Genomic DNA, 22061 nt, shown 5'->3' on the forward strand with positions numbered 1-22061 from the left:
AAATTAATGACTAAGTCGACTTATGATTGTTAATGTTAAGACTTAAATTCCCATTTTTAACATTAAAAACCAAACTAGAGTAACAATTGCTGGTACTAAATTTTAGAGACTTGTTCAACGTTTCCCTCACGTACCAAATGAGTTGATCAAGGACCCTAATATTCATTGAAAGAAAAATAGAGAATTGCAGAGACAGGAGGGGTTTCAAGTATGAGTTCTAAATCATATACAGCCAAATGAACTAAGGAAACAATTGAGAGGCTTCAGTTACTGATTTAGGATGGTGAGACTTTATCTGCATATCCAACTGTATGTAGAAGAGTTAAAATTTAGTGACAAGAATATTGCATTACATGTGTGCTTTTTTGTTTTGTGTGTGGGGGAGATAAAAAGACATGTATAAATATATATAAGGGCAGAGGCATGTTACATGAAATTTGTGGTTGAGGAAGGCACATCAACAATACAATTGAGGCCATTAAAAATGGATCACAGTCTGGAGAAATTAAAGTATATTCAAAAATAAGCACGTCTCCGACAAATCACCCGATTCACAATGCATTTTGTCTGCACTTTGGGTGAAACTTAATCATGCTATTTAAAGTTTAATCCACTGTATGTTGTTATTATTATGATTATTAACATGAGAAGTGATAAAAACCCTTTTCTCATGGACCCCCAATGAAACATGAATTAAATTATACAAGGTTCATTACATTAAAAAAAAAATACACACATATATGCTAGTTAAAATAATATTTGGTTAATAAAAAACACATTTATTCTTAATTATTAGATTTAGGATATTATGTGAATCATGTTTATGGATATATATATATAGCTAAATATAATAATATATACATATATCATTTTCTTTGTATGATTTGCTGTGTTTTAGTCCCCACTAGTTGTGCCTTTTGTCAGCCTCCTTTATGCACGCTTCTCCCTCGCGTGTGTTTACATATATATCAGAGAGAGAGAGAGATTCTAGGGTACTATAAGAGCAGGAGAAAGTTACTTGTTTTGTATCATTGAATCAATGTAAGTGGCATAAGTTATAGTATTAAAAATGTAAAAGTGGGACACAATAATAATGATATAGCACACGCTTTGGTTGCATATAGTGATACATTTTTCTTCCTCCTCAAATATTCATGGACGATGGTGCAGGCTATTAATTCAAGCTCCTACACTTCTCAATTTTCCTTTTTATGTTTAGTGCATTGCCTTGCATTCATTTCAATTCCCACCAGCCATGTTCATTCGTTTCAAGAGATTATGACGGTATATATAAAGTCTTCATTCTTTATGATACCAGATACAGCCTTTTCTTTCTGTGTTTTCTTTGCTTTCCAGCTTTTAGGCGTGGAATCAGTTCTGACTAAAACTTAAGCAAAGTTTATATATAAAAGAAAAAACAATATCAATAAAGTTATGTCAATTAAATAAGTGGTCTAAAGCTAAAATAAAAAAAAAAAATATATGAAATCAATACTTAATTTTAATTTGCTTAATGCATATATTGCATCATGTTTAATGGGTGTATGTAAGTAAATTTAATTTTAACTATAAAGATAATTGAATTAATTCTACACACAGACAGTTGTCATTTTATTCATAATTATTAGTGTAACATCACGTCAATGTCGAGTTAACATATATAATAATATAATTAATGATGAGCATAGCTATGGAAAAAACAAGCAAATTAAACACTAAAAGAAATATCACTGGCTATGCCAATAATCTCCATATATTGTAATTTTTTTAGAATATTCATTTTCAAGACTTGACTCGTTTAAACTGGGAAGAAAAACAAATAGAAGAAAAAATGAAAAATTATAGTTCTTAATTTGAAAATCAATAGTTGGGACTTAAAATATATGCAAATATATAATAAAATATGAAGTTATTTAAACATATTTTTCTCAAGGGGTTGATTTTTGCAGCCTTGAAGGGTGTACTTTTACGTATCATAATTTGTTACGTGGTTACTGGTTAGGAGACATTAACTTTAATGTTATTGTCTAATTAATTATACATTGTGTTTAACAAGTCATTTCAATTGATTTATTTGTCTACCTTATAAGTTTATTTAAACTAACTAAAAGTGTCTTATAATTAATTTATCTCATTAATTTATAATGTTTTTCTTTAATATTATATACATGAAATAATATTTGAGCCTATAACTTTTAACTTACCATTTATTTCATTTTTACTATCAATTTCATTAAAAACAAAAACAAAAACAAAAAAAGACTCTCCATTTACTGTCTTCTTTTATGTTATACTCTCTCTTCTTTTTTTTTTTTTAAAAAAAGAAAGTATTACATTATTATATTATTAATTTCAATTTTTTAATATGATACTTTATCTTTGAACAATGAATGCTAAGAGCTCAAACTTTACTAAATTTCTTTAAATTGTAATTATTAATTCAAAAAACTACCTGTATTTTAGACAGACCCAGTAGTCTCTACACGCCAATACAATTTGGTCATTATTACCGTCACAATAACATACTACAAATTAATGAGCCATTTGTAACAATGTTGTTAATATTCATTAGAAATATAGTGTTGGAGGAGGTAAAAAAGGAAAAATTGAAGAAAGATGCAGCATCTTAGAAGTTAAAACAAAGAATGAGTTGCTTTTTTTTTTTATTATTGATAAAACTGTTAAAAGAAAACTTCAGAGTTCCAAGATAATGTTTTTCACAAGAATCAAGCCAAAGCCTTTCTTATGAAATGTCCTCGTACACCATCTTATACCTTAAAGAATCCTCACGCTTTCACTAAGTCAAACTCTTACGGGTAGAATGAGCATATCTTCTAAGCATCATATTAGACTCTATCTTATCACATAACATTTCAAAATTTTGAGTTAAGAAAGACGATATCAAATTAGATTGTTGATGCTTTTAATTTATTCATAACTCCATCTTATTATACCCCTACACGTGTCTGAATTTTCTGCCCTCAAATGGTTCCCTCCTTATTATAGAATAAAAAGGAAGAAATTCATGAATTGTTTGACGAAAAAACTTGCATTTTTTATTTACACGGTTCTAAAGATATAGTATATTTTTCTTAATTTCACACGTGTAAAAAAAAATACAATGTCCTTCTCCATTTCTTCTTTGGTCGTCGAAGTCTGATCTGTAATTGCAAGACGAAGAAAGTTAAGCAGTGTGTTGTTACCTTTTGTCTCACTATATCTATCTTTTTGCTTGCCATTGAACGTTGTGAAAAAGAAGGAGCAAAAACATTTGGTTCTGCATAAACTTTTATTTACATGAACAATACATAATTTTTCGCCCTCCAAAATCATGGAAACCCCATTTACCTTTGGTGGGACATGGCTTTTAAGTTGCAACTTTTTCTGTTGTTGGTGGGAAATATTGTGTACTTTATAGGGGTTGCTTGATTTGCAATTTTAGGGTTGATGACATTTGCAATTTTCTATGATCATCTTCTGGCTTGCTGCAATTTCAATTTCTTTTGAAAAAAATAATGCACCATAATTATTGACTTGATGACATTATTTGTGATGCGTTGTCCATTTAGTATGGTTTAGCCGTAGAGGTGATAAAATATGCTAGATTTGACGAGTTAACTCACTAAATCCCTTTTTCTTGTGAGATAATTTAAGATTTTCAACTGACTAACTTGTTGTGTTCACACCTTGATTTGTTCCATTTTATATTAGTCAAAAAATGGGTTAAAGGTGGGTCAAGACATATCAATTTCTTTAAAAAAAATTCTTATATTATGTTTCTATTTTTTAGTAAAGTATAAATTTATTATATGATTTAAATATATAATATAGTAATATTAATTTTGATTTTTGAACTTTTATTTTAGGTTTTAGGATTTCTGATTTAGGGTAAGAATTTTCAAACTACTTTGCTAGGTAAGACATGATAGAATGACCTCCTTTTTAGTGGGTTGAAACATGCTAGCATGTTTTACCATCCCATATAAAAGATTATTACATCTAGTTAACTCTAACTATGTATTTTTGTTTGCAATTAGCAAACATAAAATTGTAATGATGTTTTTTTTCTTCTATATATGCAAAAACTAATATAGCCTTTAGTGACTAATTAACTACTTCTTATGTCATACTCCATGTCAATTTTTCAATAGTATTTCATGTAAGTTTGTATGTATTTTAATATTAATTAAGAGTAGTTCTACTATTGTTTTTTAATTTTATCAATTAAAACTTGTTAGCTTTTTTTTTTGGGTGGTCTAACTTTTGAACTTGAAGAATTTAGACTTTGTAAAGAAAATTTAGGAGCATGTTAGAGCTTGATTTGGACAAAGGAATGGGTAAAACCCTAAAAGTTTGAATAAAAGTAGAGGAAATTGAAGTAAAATGGTTATGTGGGATTCTTTTTGGATTTTTAAATATATTTTATATTGGTCTCTCAATGTCATTTAGGATTTAAAAAATTATATATATTTCTTTTCAAAAGAAGGACCTAACTATGGTTCTTTATTCACTTTGTGTGGGTTTCATAATTAATAGGTTCACTCTCTTTATTTTTTATTATAATAATATTCTTGTATAAACTAATTTAATACGTGAAAATCACATCATTATACTCAAATGAAAGTCCCATCATTGTAACTAGTTTAGGGTTTAAGGATTTAATGTGAGGTTAATGTTAAGTAGGGTTAAGTGTTTATGGACTATGATTTAAGGTTTAAGATTTTGTTTGTATGGTTTAGTGTTTAAGGTTATGGTTACATGCAAGGGTATGTAATGGTTAGGGTCAGGGTTTGAGGTTTTGGTTTGTGATTAGGGTTATGGTTAGTGTTTTAGAGTTTAAGGTTCATGATTTCAAGGTTTGTGGTATAGAGTTTTGGGTGTATGGTTTAGATTTAAGATTAAGGTTTAGTGTTAAGGTTGGGGTTAATGTTGAGGGTTATGATTAAGGTTTATGGTTTAGGATTTATGATTATGGTTTGTGTTTATGGTTAACTAGATTTACAACTTTCAGGGTTTATGATTTATGGCTATTTTTATGATTTAAAGTTTGTGATTTAGGGTTTAGGATTTTGTATTTTAGGATTTTGGGTTTTGGGAGTATGGTTTAGGGTTATGAATGTTGTTTATTGTATATGGTTTATGGTTTAGTTTTTAGGGTTTAGGGTCTATGGTTTAAGGTATATGATTTGTGGGTTTTAAGGTTTAGGGTAAGGATTAATGTTAATGGTTAGTGTAGTAGGGTTTATATTTTATGATTTTTGACTTATTATTTAGGGTTTAGGGTTACTGTTAAGGTTTAACATTAGCAATAATGTTAGATTTTTGATTTATAGTTTATAATTTAGTGTTTAGGGTTTCACATTAAGAAAATGGTTACTTTTCATGGTTAAGATTTTGGGTTCGAGCTTTTAGGATTTAGGATTTTTTGTTGCAACTCAAACCCTAGACCCTAAAACATAAACTTTAAATCCTAAATGCTAAAATCCATTGACCTTAAAACCATAAGCACATATACATAACCCTAAATCCTATAATGTTATCCAAATCCTAGAATCATATATAAACCTTATAGCCCAAAACACTAAAACCATAAACCTTAACCCTTTCACTAATCGTAAAATCATAACCCATAAACCCTAAAAGCCTCGCACCTTAAAATACTACAACCTTAAACCCTAAAATCATAATTGTAAACCATACATCCTAAAATGCTAAAATCTTAAACCATAAATTGTTATCATAGAACCGTAAAACCTAAACCTTAAAAACTATGCATCCAAAAACAGTTAAACCCTAAACCCACAAATCATTAACCATAAATACTAACCCTATCCATAACCCTAATATGTATATTAATAATTGTAATAGTTATTGTCAATCAATAAAGAAAAATAATGATACATCAAGTTGAAGGAAAAAATTATTGTCATAATGTTAAATATTTTATAACATTGTAAAAAAAATTAGTCATTATAAAGACTCTAGACAAGTGGATGTCCACAATTAAATATAATCTTAATAACATTGTTTTTATGTACTTAAATGACTAACTTATTTGATATAAATTGTTTATTTTTTAATGGCTTAAAACTTAATATTTTTATTTAAAATATATTTATAAGCAATCTCAAGTTATATAATAAAAAAAATGTCTGAAATAATTATAGATTCTTGATGAGGAGCAACCTATCTTTTTTTTTCATGTTAATAAAAAAAAAAGGAGAATGGAAAATGCATAAATGCAGGGCTTTTTGCTTATATATTAGCTAATCATGAGACTTACCATTTTCTTTTTCAGTTGATCCTTTAAACTCCCAATCATATATGATATTATTGTCTATTTTAAAGGCTTTTAAATCGTTTCGAAGCTGGAGTTAGGTGGACTAAGTGAGAAAAAAAAAAGTTATATATTATGGTAATATATATACTCGGTTAGAAAATGGAATTCACACCTCACATATGCAAATTAATTAATTTTTAATTATCAATTTTAAAATATTATTCAAATTTTTATCTATTTTAAAGGCTATAAATCATAGATTAATATTGGGTGAATTTTTCTCTGTTTTTAAAGGCCAAAAAATATTTTAGGCCAAAACTAGGTGGACTCATAAAAGAAAAAGCTAAATTTGTGTCCGGGATAAAGAAAAGAAAAAGAAAAAGAAAACAACAACAATAATCAATAATGCAACGTGAAGCTTTACGTATCTGCTGATTTCTTTGTACGTTGGACGATCATTGCAGGACACTGCTAGTGAGTCACACTCCTTTTTCGACCGCCACAAGACATTGATTTGATATAGGAAAGAGATTTAATGGCCGTGCAAGAGAATGTACAAGTTTTCCGATAGGGAACAATCATTTTAATTTCGCATTTTTTTTCATTTATGTTTTATTTACTCTCTTATCTTATCACATAATAATGGATAAATGAGTTTAATTTTTAATGCGTCAATGCCAATAAAAAGTACTTTTAAAATATATAATTATTATAAAATTTAATAAATTTATTGTACAGGAAAATTTGTGATTGAATAATGATGTAGAAAAAAAAAACTTATTTACTTTTTATTTCTTTTATTATATTACCTTATTTCATATATTTTTTTCGTCTCTTTGTGATTTTTTTTATTGTAAAATAAATTATATTATATATTTTATTGAAAAATACAAGTATTCTTTATAAAATATAAAAGATGTGAGAAGTAGAATTGTATATAAATGAGTCAAACTCATACATACCTAATTAATTCAAATTAGTATTTATAATCTATAATATCTATAATAATATATAATAACAGCGGCCTCTACCTTTTTTTAGATGTATTTATCTCTAATATGTATTAACTGCTCTCACTTTTTCATATGATAACTAAATTTTACCAGTCAATTACCTACTTTAATTTTGTTAACTTCTTTTTTCTTTCTTTTATATTTTGTTTATAAAAAAAAATAATAAAAAAATAAAATAAAGTAGAGAAGTATAGAGTCTCTTTTTTTTTCCTAGTTATTATCATTGGTGTGTGTGAGAGTGAGGGAGAATCACCGAGGTTAATTAATTCCCCAAAATCGTCTCAATATATAATTTAAATTGCAACATTTGTAATCATGAATTTAAATACTATAGGATTAACGGACAAGTGATAAAGTCATTGTTTTCTTTAATTAAGGTTTTGAGCCGAAAGAACTTTTTCTCTTCTTAAATGGAGCCGTCCAATTAGATTTAGATATGTCTGAAATTTCAGACATGAGAATCTAGAATAGCAGAATAAACTTTCGTATTAATTTAATTCATGTCCCAAACCATATATGTAGGAGCTTTGCAAGGCATGAAGTTTACAGATATGGCTTAAGGATATAAAGTAGATAAGTATATACCAGTCAACTTAAACCTTTTTGACGCCCTCAACTCAAATCTTGACCAAACTAATAATGCGTTTGGTTTCACATCACCCCTGCTGTGATTCTCTATATCTTTGAATATGACTTTAAGAAGCTTATAATTATAGTTTTTAAATCCTTATAGTGTTTCTTTTTATTTCTCGACCGGTTCCCAAACTTACAGTGCTGAACTATTTAGATAAATCAGATAGTGAAGCTGCACTTGTAAGCATTAAGCAATAACATATATATTAATCAGATATCTATCCAAATATAGAATCATTTGATTTGAATATGTTACTAAACAAAATTGACATCAAAGTTTAAACGCAATACAATTTCTGCACACTGACATCTGAAGCAGCAGGCAAGACTAAGTTCTTCCCCAAGTTTTTATTAATCAATATATTGATTCGGCCTTTAAATAATGAGAGAAATTATGCACTCAGATTAATTAAATTAAACAGGGTTTTAATTAGCATTTATCCAGAGTGAGAGGTAGCTCTCTTTCTCCGACCAGTGACTAGACTTTTTTTTCCTTTTTCTCCCCCAAAAGCAAAATTTGGAAACACAACACAATGTTGCAGTTCCAGGACCAAAACCCCCTTGTCATTTCACTGTCACACACACACCAGCAGATAGCACTGTAACTAAAACCTGAGCATCCCATTACAGCAACATACCTGAGCTAGAATCCAACCCAAAACCCACTTCCCAACCCACCGGCCAGTTCTTTCTTTAGAATCAGTGTAAAAGGAAAAACACATATATATACATCAGATAAAGAAAATAAGGACATGAGAAAGAGAAAGGAATATGCCATTTTCTACAACTTGGAAACTCACAGAAGCATTGCTTTTACAGAACAGACAGACTCCTTTCCCTAGCCTCAACTTGCACATCACGTAATTAAACAAAACCCCACTAAGATTCTTACCCTCCTACTTACATGCAACACTGGTTCCCATGCAGACATCACATAAACCCTAGCTATACCTAAGTAGTACCTACTACGTACTATAATAACAACCTAAGTAATACATATCCATCTTAATTAACTTCCCTTTCCATAACCAAAACTCGCAAAAGTAACAGTGGTTTGTACAACTTTAACCAAGTTGTCTAGACTTTAAACAAAATTTTGTAGGCTTAGAAATGTAATAGGGTATGTTGGGGGTTGTGGTTGTGGTAGCAAATCGAAATGAAGGAAAGATATGTAGGAAGAGTGATGTTTGTAAGACGTGCATTTGCATGGGGTGTCATGTTAAAGGCATTAGTCTTCGGTCTAGGCCACGGCGTCGTTTTGACCTGTCAGTTGGAGTGGAACGGTCTAGCAAGGACTTGAGGGAGTTCTGAAGGAAATGAATGGACTCGATGCTGTGTTCTTTATCAGCAGCCACGACGAGAACGTTGCGCGTTCTTCCTCCGAGCGTGGCCATTTCCGCTTTGAGGGTTTTGAGGTGAAGCGAGTTCAGGATTTCTATGAGGTCCGGGATGAGGTCGGAGCGGTCCTCGCAGCAGAGAGAGGCTTTGAATATGAGCCTCCCTTCGCCGCCGGCTTCGTAGTCGGTGCCGGTGGAGAGCACGGTGATCTCGTCGGTCTCCGAGGGAACCGTCTCGAGGTCAGTGATTTGGGAGGTTTGCTGTTTGAGCTCCTTGACTCGCTGGACAACCTTGGCGAGAAGCGAAGCTTTGTCTGTCTGAAAGGAATGAATTATATGATATGTTATGTTATGTTATGTTGGTAAAACGTTTTGCAAATAGAGTTTTGGTATGGGAAATGGCAATTAAAGTGTAAAAAGAGAACCTTGGAATTGCAAGGGAGAAGAGTGCGGAGGTGGTCGAGGTGGGAGTTGATTCTCTCCCTCCTTCTTTTCTCAGCTTCCTTGTGGTTGTTCATGGCAGCCAGGGCTCTGTCTTGCAATTGGTGGGAGGTGGTGGTGTGGGGGGGAGATTGGAAGAAGGGGGTGGTGTGGAAGAATTGGAGGAGATGCTGATGCTGATGCTGAGAGTTGTCCATAGCAAAGTGGTGCATCATGATAGGGTAGGTGGTGGGGAGGGGTTAATAAGAAGGGTCTTAGTGTGGTACAGTTTCAGTTTTAGTGCTCAACTCATGCTTATCATTGCACCTTTTGACTCACCCCAAACCATTCCCATTCAAATCCCCTCATAGCCTCATACTCTTCCTATTGCCTTTCGGTGCCCATTTTTTTACTTCCAACTATTTCAATAAATCTTAATATCTTCACAATATTTTTGCTTTATTATGTTTGAAATCACTCAACACAATATAGATAATAACTAAATCACATAAATCAATTTCACACCACAACTCTTTCCTTAATTTCTGCTACAAATATATGCCTGCCCACCCACAAAAACATTAAAGTAGATTTTTAGGCTAAAAATATATTTTAGTCTTTTATAATAATTGTTTATTTCAATTTAATTTTATTTTTATTTATTATTTCAATTTGGTCCCTAATAAATTAATTGGTTGCAATGTCAGATTTTCGTTCAAATTATTTAAACGGAGTTAATTGTTAGTCACGTGGATGCCACGTAGATGCATAGGTGGATGCCACGTGGATGCCAATTTTCTTGAAAACACCTGGAATCAGAACGGCCCGTTTTGAAACCAGAACAGACCGTTCTAGGTGCACTCTTGGTGTGTTAATTTTGCATCCGGAACGGCCCATTCCAGGTGCAAAATTAACACACTAAGAGTGCAACTAGAACGGGTCGTTTTGGTTTCAGAACAGGCCGTTCTGGTTCCAGAATACCAAACACAAACGGTCAATGATTATAGTTCACAGTTGTGAATCGTGGAAGGAAAAAGATCCAAGGTACAAAGCATTTCAAACACTGGATTTAGTAATATTGTCAATGAAAATTGATAATTTCAATTACTAAACAATTGGGCTATACAGTGTATCATTAAGGACAATGTAGTATATCACTAAAGACAATGGTAGCAGATTTTATTTCATTGTTAGTCAAACTGGAATGAACCACTTACTACCAACCTGAAGTAAAAGAAGAGGATACATAGGACTAACATTTCACCACAACCACATGCAGGGACAAATCTAAGTTAATCATAGTGGGAGCACTTGCCCCCACTAAAAAAAATTTCATTCTTTTTTTTATATATAAAATATTAATAATTTTATAAAATATATATTATTAATTATCTTGTTATATCTAATATAATAAATACATTAATATTTTTTATATTTTATTTTATTGTTTAATTGTTTTTTTATTTTGTGGTAAAAAATTATCTTCATTGTTAATGAAGAAAAAATTTACTTACTTCAAGAATAAGTCTTGATAGATTTATTCTACTTAATAATTAATGTTCTATATCAAATTTTTAAAAATTTAATTGTTAAATTAAAAAGTTTTTCATGTATAGATTAAATTTATAAAATTTTTTAAAAAATTAAAAATTATATGATACTTCATTAAATTAATTCAAAATAACATATAAAATATTTTTGTTTTAAATGAGTGTAAAAATTTAGAGGACACTAAAAGAAAATAAATTAATAATTTTATTATGTTTATCCTATTAATTTTTTATCATTTTATTCCTCTAATTTTAAATAAGTTGCAAAAAATTATAAAGTGACACTAAAATATTTCTTCAGACAGAAAGAGAAAAAGGAAAAGTTATCACTTTATTTATAAGACAATTGTATTTTATAAAAATAAGTAATTTTAAAATTTTTACCGTAAAAAAAATATTTTTCAAAATTATTATATTTTTTAATAAAAATAATATAGAATATTTTATTGTCCCACTTAACAAGTTGGCGTTCTGGATGGACCGTTCTGAATTCAGAACGTCTCGTTCTGAAACCAGAACGTCCGTTCTAGTTTCAGAACGGACTATTCTGATGTACTCGTGGTGTGTTAATTTTGCATCTGGAACGGTCCGTTTCAAATGAAAAATTAACACACTAAGAGTGAACTCAGAACGGCCCGTTCTGGTTCCAGGTGTATTCAAGAAATTCGACATTCATGTGACATCCACCTACGTTTCTACGTGACATCCACGTGATCAACAATTAACTCCTTTTAAATAATTTGGATAAAAATATGATATTGCAACTAATTAATTTATTAAGGACTCAATTAAGACTAAAAATAAAAATTAAATTAAATTAAAATAAATAATTATTATAAAAAACTAAAATAAGTTTTTAAGCTATGATTTTAATATTAGTTGTCATGTCTTGTACATAAATGATAAAAATCTGTCCTTCCTTATATTGATATGCTAATCAATTTACTTCTCTGACTGGCGTCCCTCCCGCTTCTTTGGTTCACACGTGTCTTTGAGACCTACTTTATGGACTCAAATCATTTATATTTTGTTTGCATACATGAAAATTTATATTCTCCTATTGTCCTGTTACATTTTATAATAACTAGTGTAAAAAAAAGGGGGAAATTTTATAATAATAAAATTGTGCTTAAATTTATTTATTTAACTCTATTCGTATATATTAAATAAGTAAAATTTTATCTCATGTTTAGTATAATAAATTAAGAGTGACGCATAATATTTATTTATTAAAAATTAAAAGATATTGAGAGTCACGATCGAGAACTTATACGTAACCTTAATCCCCAAATCCTAATAAAGTGAAAGGTAAAGATATGGTCATACAATTATAGGTTAACAATCAAGACTAATTTTACTTAAATTTAATATCAATCATTTATGTATAAGTTGTTAAAAATCATTCTTTATATGTTCTCATGTTATCACTCAATATAATTGTGTTAAAATTTAATAAGGAGATTTATATCGTCCTCCATACTCATAGTCAACCCTAGCTAGTTCAAATAAAATTAGGAAAAAGAAGAAAAAATATTCTTAAAATGTGTTTAATAAAACCAACTTATAAACTTACTAAATTATAAGTGTTTAATAAAATTAGTTGATTAATATTAAATATCATATTCATTTATTCAATAAGTAAGAAAAGAGATTAAGATATAAATCAATTATTTTAAATTAAGCTAAGAGTTTTTTATAAATTATAAATTACTTCAATTAACTAATAAAAAATTATAAATATCTAAAATAAACTCGTATTTTAAAAAAATAATTTAATCAAATGAACTTTTAAACTTGTCAAATAAATTTATAAATTTTTCAAGTCTTGCTATCCACACTCTTACTTAATATGCTTTTCTTTCTCTTTATATAATAATAGTTTCTTTTATTGTTCAAAATTGTGTGTTGCATAAATTCAATGTTACAAAAAAAAAGTACTAGCATTTAAGCAATTATTTATTTATTTATTTGTCTCTAAATAATGAATATACTTTAGGATGCATGTAAATATATATAGTACTGCAACTGGCTCAAAAAATAAAAGTAATAAAGTAAAAAACTCGGATGTTTAAATCCAAACTTGTAAGCACTCATCTAATTCTTATCCAACTTTGACGGATAAAATTCACTTTGATAATTTGATTAATTTTGGACTCTGGTTTAGGTTTTCTCTAATTTGCAAAGGCAAGGACAGGGTGCAGTTTTTTAAGGATGTAATACCCTTACTTTATCCTCTCTGAACCCATTAAAATATCAAAATTGCACACCTACACATTAAACTTAGATTTTATTCTCTCCTTTCTTCTTCTTCTTATAAATACAGATTAGTTATTATAACAGTTAAATATTTAATTATAACATAATTAATTAATAAATTCAAATTATATGACTTATTATTTAAATTATTATAATAGTTAAATATTTAAAATTATATTTGAATAAAATCTATTTAATAAATAATGTATTTTATATATATATATATATATATATATATATATATATATATATATATATATATATTAAAATGTCCTACTGGTACATGGTGGGACGAAGATTCAAAATACATTGTGCAGAGGGGTAACATTCTTCTTAACATTTTTGTTTTATTAATATTTTAGTTTATGCAATATAAATTAAAAATTTATTATATATAAATTATATTTTAGACTTATGATAAAAATATAATTATAATAAAAAATTATTTTTATTTATTGATAATTTAATTTTAAAATATTAAAATTTAATTATAAATAATTATAATAAAAAAAATTGAATTAGATAAAAAAATTAAAAATTATTATATATAATAATAATTGATATTTTTGTATAGGAGTCGATTATTAATTTAACTAAGAGACTTATTAAATACATAATGAAACTTATAAAATATTTTTATAAATTTTTTTTCCTAAATATTTTCGTAAATATTTTTTTAATACATCAAACTGATAGTGAAGGTCAACCACTAGGGGTGGGGAAGGATTGAGGTAGTTAGAAGTATGATGACTTAGGTTCAATCTTCATTGCGACTATCTTTCTAATCTTTCCTATCTTTAAAAAAGAAAATTGATAGTGAAGAGATTATAACCACTCGAAAGAGAGCTAATAACATGAAAATCATCGCATCCTCGTAAATAATAAGTTAAAATATTTTGATTATATTTTTTCATAGAGAGAGAGCTAATAATATGTGAAGTATATGTTTAAAAAATTGCATTGAAAATAATATAATACTAATATTATAAATTAAGTATATTTCCATCTCTTCTATAGTGATTTGACCTCTATGGAACATTTCCATCAAAGAAAGCCAATGACATAAAAAAAAAACATCACAATTTCAAAATATCTTGAGACAGCGCAGGAACAATTTTTCATACATATGCACAACTCCGTAACCTTAGCTCCTCCGACGACGTTGAACGCCATTAGCTTAATATTGTTGCACTTTTTTTTTTAGTAAAAAATTCAGGTGAATTGGATCCCTGTTGTACTTAATGTTTAACACTCCAGTTTAATGCATTTCATTTACCTTAAGAAATAATTTAAAGTTTGGATAAAAAATAATTTTAGAATCAGTTTTATTCAAGCACTAAGATCAATTTAGTGATAAAAATTAAAATAACATATATAATTTTAAATTTAAATTTTATTATCGTTATTGTCATTTTGATAATTAAAAAATCAATTTAAGTTTTCCTTAATCGTGATTTTAATTGAGTGCAAAATATGAAACAGAACCATTGTTTCCTATATAAAAAAATGTGTGGTCTTTAAAAAAATAAGAGTTTTAGTTAAAAACTATTATTAAAATTGGTCTCAACTTAAAATTGAATTTCAATATATATTTAGAATGGGTTTTATAACTGGAGTTTTAAAAAAAATGGATTCAAATCTGATTTGGTTAAAAAATTAATTTTAAATTCGACTTTGATAATTTGATTTAAAATTGTTTGTTAATCAGAACAATTTTTTATTTTCTATAAAATCAATATTTTTAAAACCATTTTAAAATTATTTGACTAAAATAAAATTGCTTTTGAAAAATACAAAGTGATTTGTTTTGAGCTGATCAATTAAAAATAATTAGTTATAAAATATATTCCATTTGCTTTTCCATAAATTAAAATCAAACTCCATCCGTTCCATGCTTAGGGTGGCCATAATCAGAAGTTTGTCTTTTAGAACCATTCTTCTACTATGACTATTATATTTCAAATATTATGCATGCCATTGCCATATGCAACAAGGCCACACTTAACATGCGAGTGGCGAGCTATTTCAGTATTTGAGCAACAATGTGAGGCAGTTTTCGAAAACAAATTATGAAAGTGAGATTGTTTTTAAACGAATTCTCATTTTGAATTATTTTTACCAGCAACACTCCATGTAATTACTATTTTAAAATGAGAATTTGTTTAAAACTAATCTTACTTTGTAATTAGTTTTGAAAACTACTTCACATTGGTTAATTAGCTATGAGATAAAGATTTGTGCCCATATCTCCATTGATAATAACATTTTTGTTCATTTGAATTATAAGTAATGTTTAGTTAAACTTAACTTTGTAAACTTAAGGTTTAATTAAAAGTTAATTTAGTATGACTTTACAGTTTTATTTTAAAATTATTTTTATCAAAATTTAGTAAATTAAAAAAAGTTTGGGGGCCCTTAGAAGCTCGTCGTTGCTTGTTTAGATGATATTAGTTAAAAGTACTTTCAAATGTATTATTATTAAAATGGACATATCTTATAATAATATTATAGGGTATTTTCAAAGCATAATTTTTTTTGGTAGAGTTAATCGTCATGAATTTGCTCGAATGTTGAATCCACTCATGAGCCATGATATGTGACTATGTGGGTTAGGTTGAGGAGGGAAAGACAAGAGTAATTCAGAAGAACTTTTAATTCAAACCAAATAATTGTGTATTCATCATTGATGCATGTGAAGTAATAGTATACACCTTAATAGTGTGTTTGGATGAGGAATTTTATAAATTCAAGAAATTTTAAATTCTTGGTATTTGAATTACTTTAATTTCAATTTCTATCATTCTTAAAATATTTTGTTTGGATGAGTCAATTCAAATTTTTTAAATTTTAAATTGTTAGGTCAAATATGATAATTTGATTCCATCATAGTAAAATTGATTTTAAAAATATATTTATATGTTGAGATTTTTAAATTAAATTTTATAAAAGTAAATATTAATTCATTTTAAAATATTTAATAATTTTAAAAATTAATATTAGATAATATTTAAAATTTTAAAATTTAATATAAGATAATATTTAATAATTTTAAAAATATTTTTGAATATCCAATAATTAAAAGAATGAAGAGATAAGATAAAATATATAGGTGAAATAAGAAAAACAAATATGAGGAATTTGAAATTCTCCCACTTTTGGAAGAATTTGAAATTCTACTATTTTAAAGAATTTCACAAATACTTGGATTTCAAATTCTTTGTAAATTCTTCATTCAAACAAAGCATTTCACTTCAAGAAATTAGAAATTCTTCAAATAAATGAATTATCCTATATAAATTTCTCATCTAAACACACCATAAAACTATGTTTGGTGCAAGGAAGGGAGGAGCAAAAAGTGTAATAGATAATGTATTTTCTCTCAATTAGGGTTTTTTTTTTTGGAACTGCGTGCACAAAATATAAAAACTTAAAAGCAAAGAGGATATTTTTGGAGAGTGTCCACGTTTTTTTTGTTTGTTTTTGATGGAAAGTGAGACTCCACTGACAATGGATGGTTGTAATGCCTTTTAGGTCCAAATTCGCTAGTGGGCTTCTAATCCATGGACTCTACCCTGTCTTCCTGCCTCATATTCTGGAAACACCTTCAAATACAGTAAAACAACATTATTATTAGCTTACAAGTTTATATTGCACATTTACAACTTTAACCTATATTCTCTTTTCTTCACTCAAATTTTAAAACCGTTATTTTAGTTACAACGGGGTGAAGGAGTTGCATGACATAGTTCTTTCTTTATTCTTTTTCTCCCAACCAAACATTCCATTTGTGTCCATAAGTTAAGTAAGGGGAATTCAACTCACTAGAAGAACAGTCATGCTATTATTCATATTTGTTGTGGAAATTTTTTTCAAAACATATTTCGTTAAATTTTAGTTTAATATTTTTATAAGAAGTAAGATTAGCTAATTTTATTCTCATATGTGTAGCTTTTTAAAAAACAAAATATCATCTAATTTGATAATTCCACAAGGGAATTATGTCCTGAAATACAAAATGATGTTAAAATACAGATCTTTTCTTCATACGCACTAGTCTTGATGCAATCTAACCCCTGAATTCAAACCCTATCAGGCTACGACATGTCCATTATGCGCTCTACAATAACTATTCATGAATTTTGAAAATAAGAACCAAAATTAAGAAATATTTTACAATAGATGTTATATAAACAAGTTATTTTAATCAATGAAAAGAAGTAAATTAAAGTTTTGATTTTTTTTTTGTTTAAGTTGATCTAATTGAAAATGAGACTTGGTGTAAGGGATGACAACGGGACGGGTCGGATACGGGTTTCATGATACTCGTCTTCGTCCCTATGATACAAACACATTCTCGTTCTCGTACATGTATCTATCGGATATATAATTTTTATCTCATCTCATTCACGTTGGGTATGGAGTATACCCATACTCATACCCATAAAAAAAATGCAAAAAAAAATACACAACATTTTTAAATTATTTTTCATGATATTATAATTATAATTAAGTTATTTTTCTATTTTATATTTTAATCAAGAGATTTCTTAATAATTAAACAACTATAAATGTTTTACATTATAATAAATAATTATACATAATTAAATATTAAAATTCTTTAACACAATTAAATTAAGAGTAAGTATTAAATCGAAGATGAGAATGTATTCATATCTAATTTAATATATCAAATTTTACTTCTATTCGTACCCGTATTTAATCAAATCAGATATGTTGAATCAAAATTGAAATGGGTTCGAATACTAGCCGCCCTAGTGTAATTAATTTCCGGGCACAGAATATTGAATACCAATAGACTTACATTCGTGGGTCAAATCTCCGAGATTCGCCGGTGCCTCTGTGCTTTTAAACTTTTTCCACTTGTTGTAGACAAATAATTTCACACAGTGCCCTAATTCTGTTCCTTTATCAGTTGTTCCTACCATCAAAAATTAAATTTACAAGAACCTAAAATTTTTCGGTTCTGACCAATCATCAATGCATTTCATTATTGTTCATAAATCATAATCCATCTCTATTTTGTCAACATTGAGATCTACTCCACTCGAGCTATGAACCAATTATTTACACTTGATGCCAACATTCACACTAGTGCCTGCCTCATTATCGTTTACTTTCATTCTTAATTATATTCAACCATAACATGCACCTTCTTTCCACCGGTATATACTGTATAAATTAATTTATAAGTTATATTAATTTTTCACACTCATCTTATATTGTCTTTCTAACTCATCTTTTTATACTTCTCTCAATACATCATTTATTTTATATTTTCCCTTCTTTTCTTCCTTGAAAATTGTACCTGCATATAAATTGTGTATGATATTTTTAATTTTTTATAATAGAAACTAATTTCACACATAATAATATAAAGGTTGTTAATTTTAAGAATTTTTATACACAGTAGAGATCTAACACAAAATTTCTCGATAATTAATAGATTGTTTCTACATCATGAGTTATATAAAAAAAATTATAAATGAATAAAAAGATAAGAAAATAACAAAATTATGAATTAAGAAGGTTTACATATATGATGAAGGTTTCTCTTGGGTACCTTTTTCCTTATCTGTTTCTTCATGGTCTTTACATTATACTAAAGTTTTTCCTTTGACTTTACAGCTCCATCTAAACATTTTCTAACCACTAGAAGAGCATTGGCTGGTTGTGCTTCATCCAACCATGCCAATCAATGAGTTCCACCTATTATTCAACAAAGTAATTTCATTACAAACAAAACATTATGAACAGAAGAAAGGCAAATAAAGTAGCAGTGCCTAGGCAGAGAGTACTGATTTAAGTGGCACACGCATGTGCTGCACATTCTTTGAAACATGACTAAAATATGTGGGAAATGAAACTGGTTTCATCATTATATTCACCATCTTATAATAGTTTATTGAGCTTTTCTCACTTGAGCTAATCAAAAGAGAGGGCAAAAAAGTTTATGGTCCTTTTTATATACCTGCACGACAGACAATACCTGCTTTGATTGAGATTGGTGTCATACACACATAAAAGCACTTTTTAGTTTAAATCACTTTCAGCTATCATTGACTAAATTTGCGGGCGTGGAGTCGAATTGCTCAATTGAATATTGCTGTTTGCTGTTTCTCATTCACATTTAGGTGTTATCGTCCTTCTTGTTTCCTGAATTCAGCTTTGCTTTAACAGAAAATGCGGCCTTTCAGAATGACTGAAATGATTCTACATCATGAAAGTGCCTTTCGTGAGATGTAGGTATTATTATTACTCAAGAACAAAGATGAGACAGTACCACAAAACCATAAATAATTTTTTTCATCTAGTTTCATGAAATCAATATTAAAAGCCACTGATATTATGCAGAACCAAGTTGATCACAAATTTAAAGACTTTTTAACATGTTTTTTTTAATTAAATGGAATATAAATAGATAATTGCATGTCAATGAACCATAGTGATTAGACAACGTGTATTTACAAGTATAGAGATCATCTATTTAGTGAAAAATCTGTTAGCAAGATTAATTTTTGATCTAATAAGTTGAACTGATAATTGTGATAAGAGAAAAACACTGCATGTGCTTAATTAGGTATTTTAAAAAATTGTACATCATAACTTACAAATTATGAACCACTTTGATATGATTTTTTTTTCATTCAAACACACTATAAGATTTTTAATATATATTATAATTAATTTAACATATTCAATTATAATTTAACAATCATTAAACCTTAGTCAAACTATATGTTGTTAAAAAAAAATAGGAAAATCAAATTGCAATTCAATTTGCACTCTATATATAAATTAGATAGTAAAGTTGTTTCTTAATAAAAATCTTATATTCATTTAAATTTTATAAATGAAAAAATGTGATTAAAATGGTATTTTTATTAAATACTATTAATCTAATTTTCAGATTGAGATTAATAATCAAAAAATTGATATATGTTTTTCACTTATAACATAGAATTTTGAAATTTTGAAAAATATTAATAAACTATTTTAACTAGAAATCTTAACGCAAGTGATACAAAACATAACATAAGACAATTTTATGGTTCTTAATAATTCAAAATAAAACAAGTTTGAATGGGATAAGTGAAATAAAAAAGTTACGATTCAACTAATTAATTTAATCTTTTGATCTAATATATTTAAGACATCTATCAAATACAACTATTTTCTTGATATTTTAATCTTACTTTTTCTATCACGATGTGGTATCGATATTTTACCTCTCATCACTTTAATGGGGTTATGTTTATGGACAACAACATCATGGAATAATAATTATGTGCAAGTGACTATTCAAATTTGAAAGTGTGGATGTGCATGGATAAAAAATATAAGGAAGAAAGTCTCAAGTCGGTGGAATAAGAATTTGAACTGTCATCACCATTAAACTAAGGCTGCCAAGCCAAACAAAATATTTTTTGAAGAGTAGAAGTGATAAATGAAATATTTATTTTTCTAGGCAAGAAATGCACGAACAGAAGCCTACAAAAAGATTAAAAATAGCTACTGCGAAAAATAAGATTAAACTAAATGTAAGGAATACTTGGCACTCAGAAATTACAAACTAAAATACTATTTTTTTAAAAAAAATAAAGTATCTTATCTTAAACATCTATAATACATCTATAACCGAAACAATATAGTTTAAATTAAATTAGTCTTGAGTTCCTTTTTTATTTAATTGATTCAATTTGATTCCTTTATTATCAAAATATTCAACTTCATCCCTTAATTTTGAAAAACAACATACTGTTATTCTTTTGTCTAATGGAGAGAAACACGTTGATTATTTTATATGTTTATTCACATATACAATAAGACCAAATTAAACACTTTTATAATAAAGGACTAAATTGAATAATTATATAAAAACTGAGTGAAAATAGTTATTTATCTTAAATTATATTAATTCAATTATAAATGTTCGTATACATAAATAAGATACTGATCTTTTTTTTTGTAAAAAAAAAAATAGTATTTTAGTTTTTAAATTGGACTTTGAATGTGTTTTAATCTATAAATTATATTTTTAACTATTAACAATTATTTTAAAAAATGTTGAAGATCAATTTTTTAAACAACGGGCTCCTCACTTGGTGGATCACCAATTCACCATTGGGGCTTTATACGAGTAATGAAAAATGGAGTTCAGAGACCCTTAATTCTATGTTCATGAACCGAGAACAATGTTATATTATACCTTCTCTTCAAACATTAAGCAAGAAACTGGTTCCCTTGAAACTTGATTTTGTGGTTAGTATATGGTTCAAGGGCACACGACCTATATCTAAGCCCTAAACAAATTTAAGCTGATAATAATTTAAGGGATAAGGATAAATGATTATAAAAGTGTTGTAATGTGAAATATTTAATATATCCCGATGTTTACATCATAAAATCAAGGGTTTTGTTTGTACTTAAAAGTTATGCATTAATGAAAATAATTTAATCTAAGTATTCATTAAATATGTAAAATCATACTTGTGAAAAAGAATAATTTTAGTATTTGGAATTAGAATTAGGATTCTCAATACCCAAACTCTAG

The 22061-nt window shown here is 27.8% G+C and overlaps 1 protein-coding gene across 1 annotated transcript; it reads right to left on the reverse strand.

The window, feature by feature from the left end:
- Window positions 1–8679: 8679 nt before the first annotated feature.
- LOC109797848 (transcription factor bHLH106) lies at window positions 8680–9987 on the reverse strand. The gene is made up of 2 exons (XM_020357999.3): window positions 9689–9987; window positions 8680–9581 (listed from the first exon to the last, which is right to left on the reverse strand). Exons 1-2 carry the CDS (start codon window positions 9917–9919, stop codon window positions 9141–9143), a joined length of 672 nt encoding a protein of 223 aa, XP_020213588.1. The 5' UTR covers window positions 9920–9987; the 3' UTR covers window positions 8680–9140.
- Between the last annotated feature and the right edge of the window lie 12074 nt (window positions 9988–22061).

The sequence above is a fragment of the Cajanus cajan genome, chromosome 6 (assembly GCF_000230855.2).
Source record: "Cajanus cajan strain Asha chromosome 6, NIPB_CcT2T_4, whole genome shotgun sequence".
NCBI lineage: Eukaryota > Viridiplantae > Streptophyta > Magnoliopsida > Fabales > Fabaceae > Cajanus > Cajanus cajan.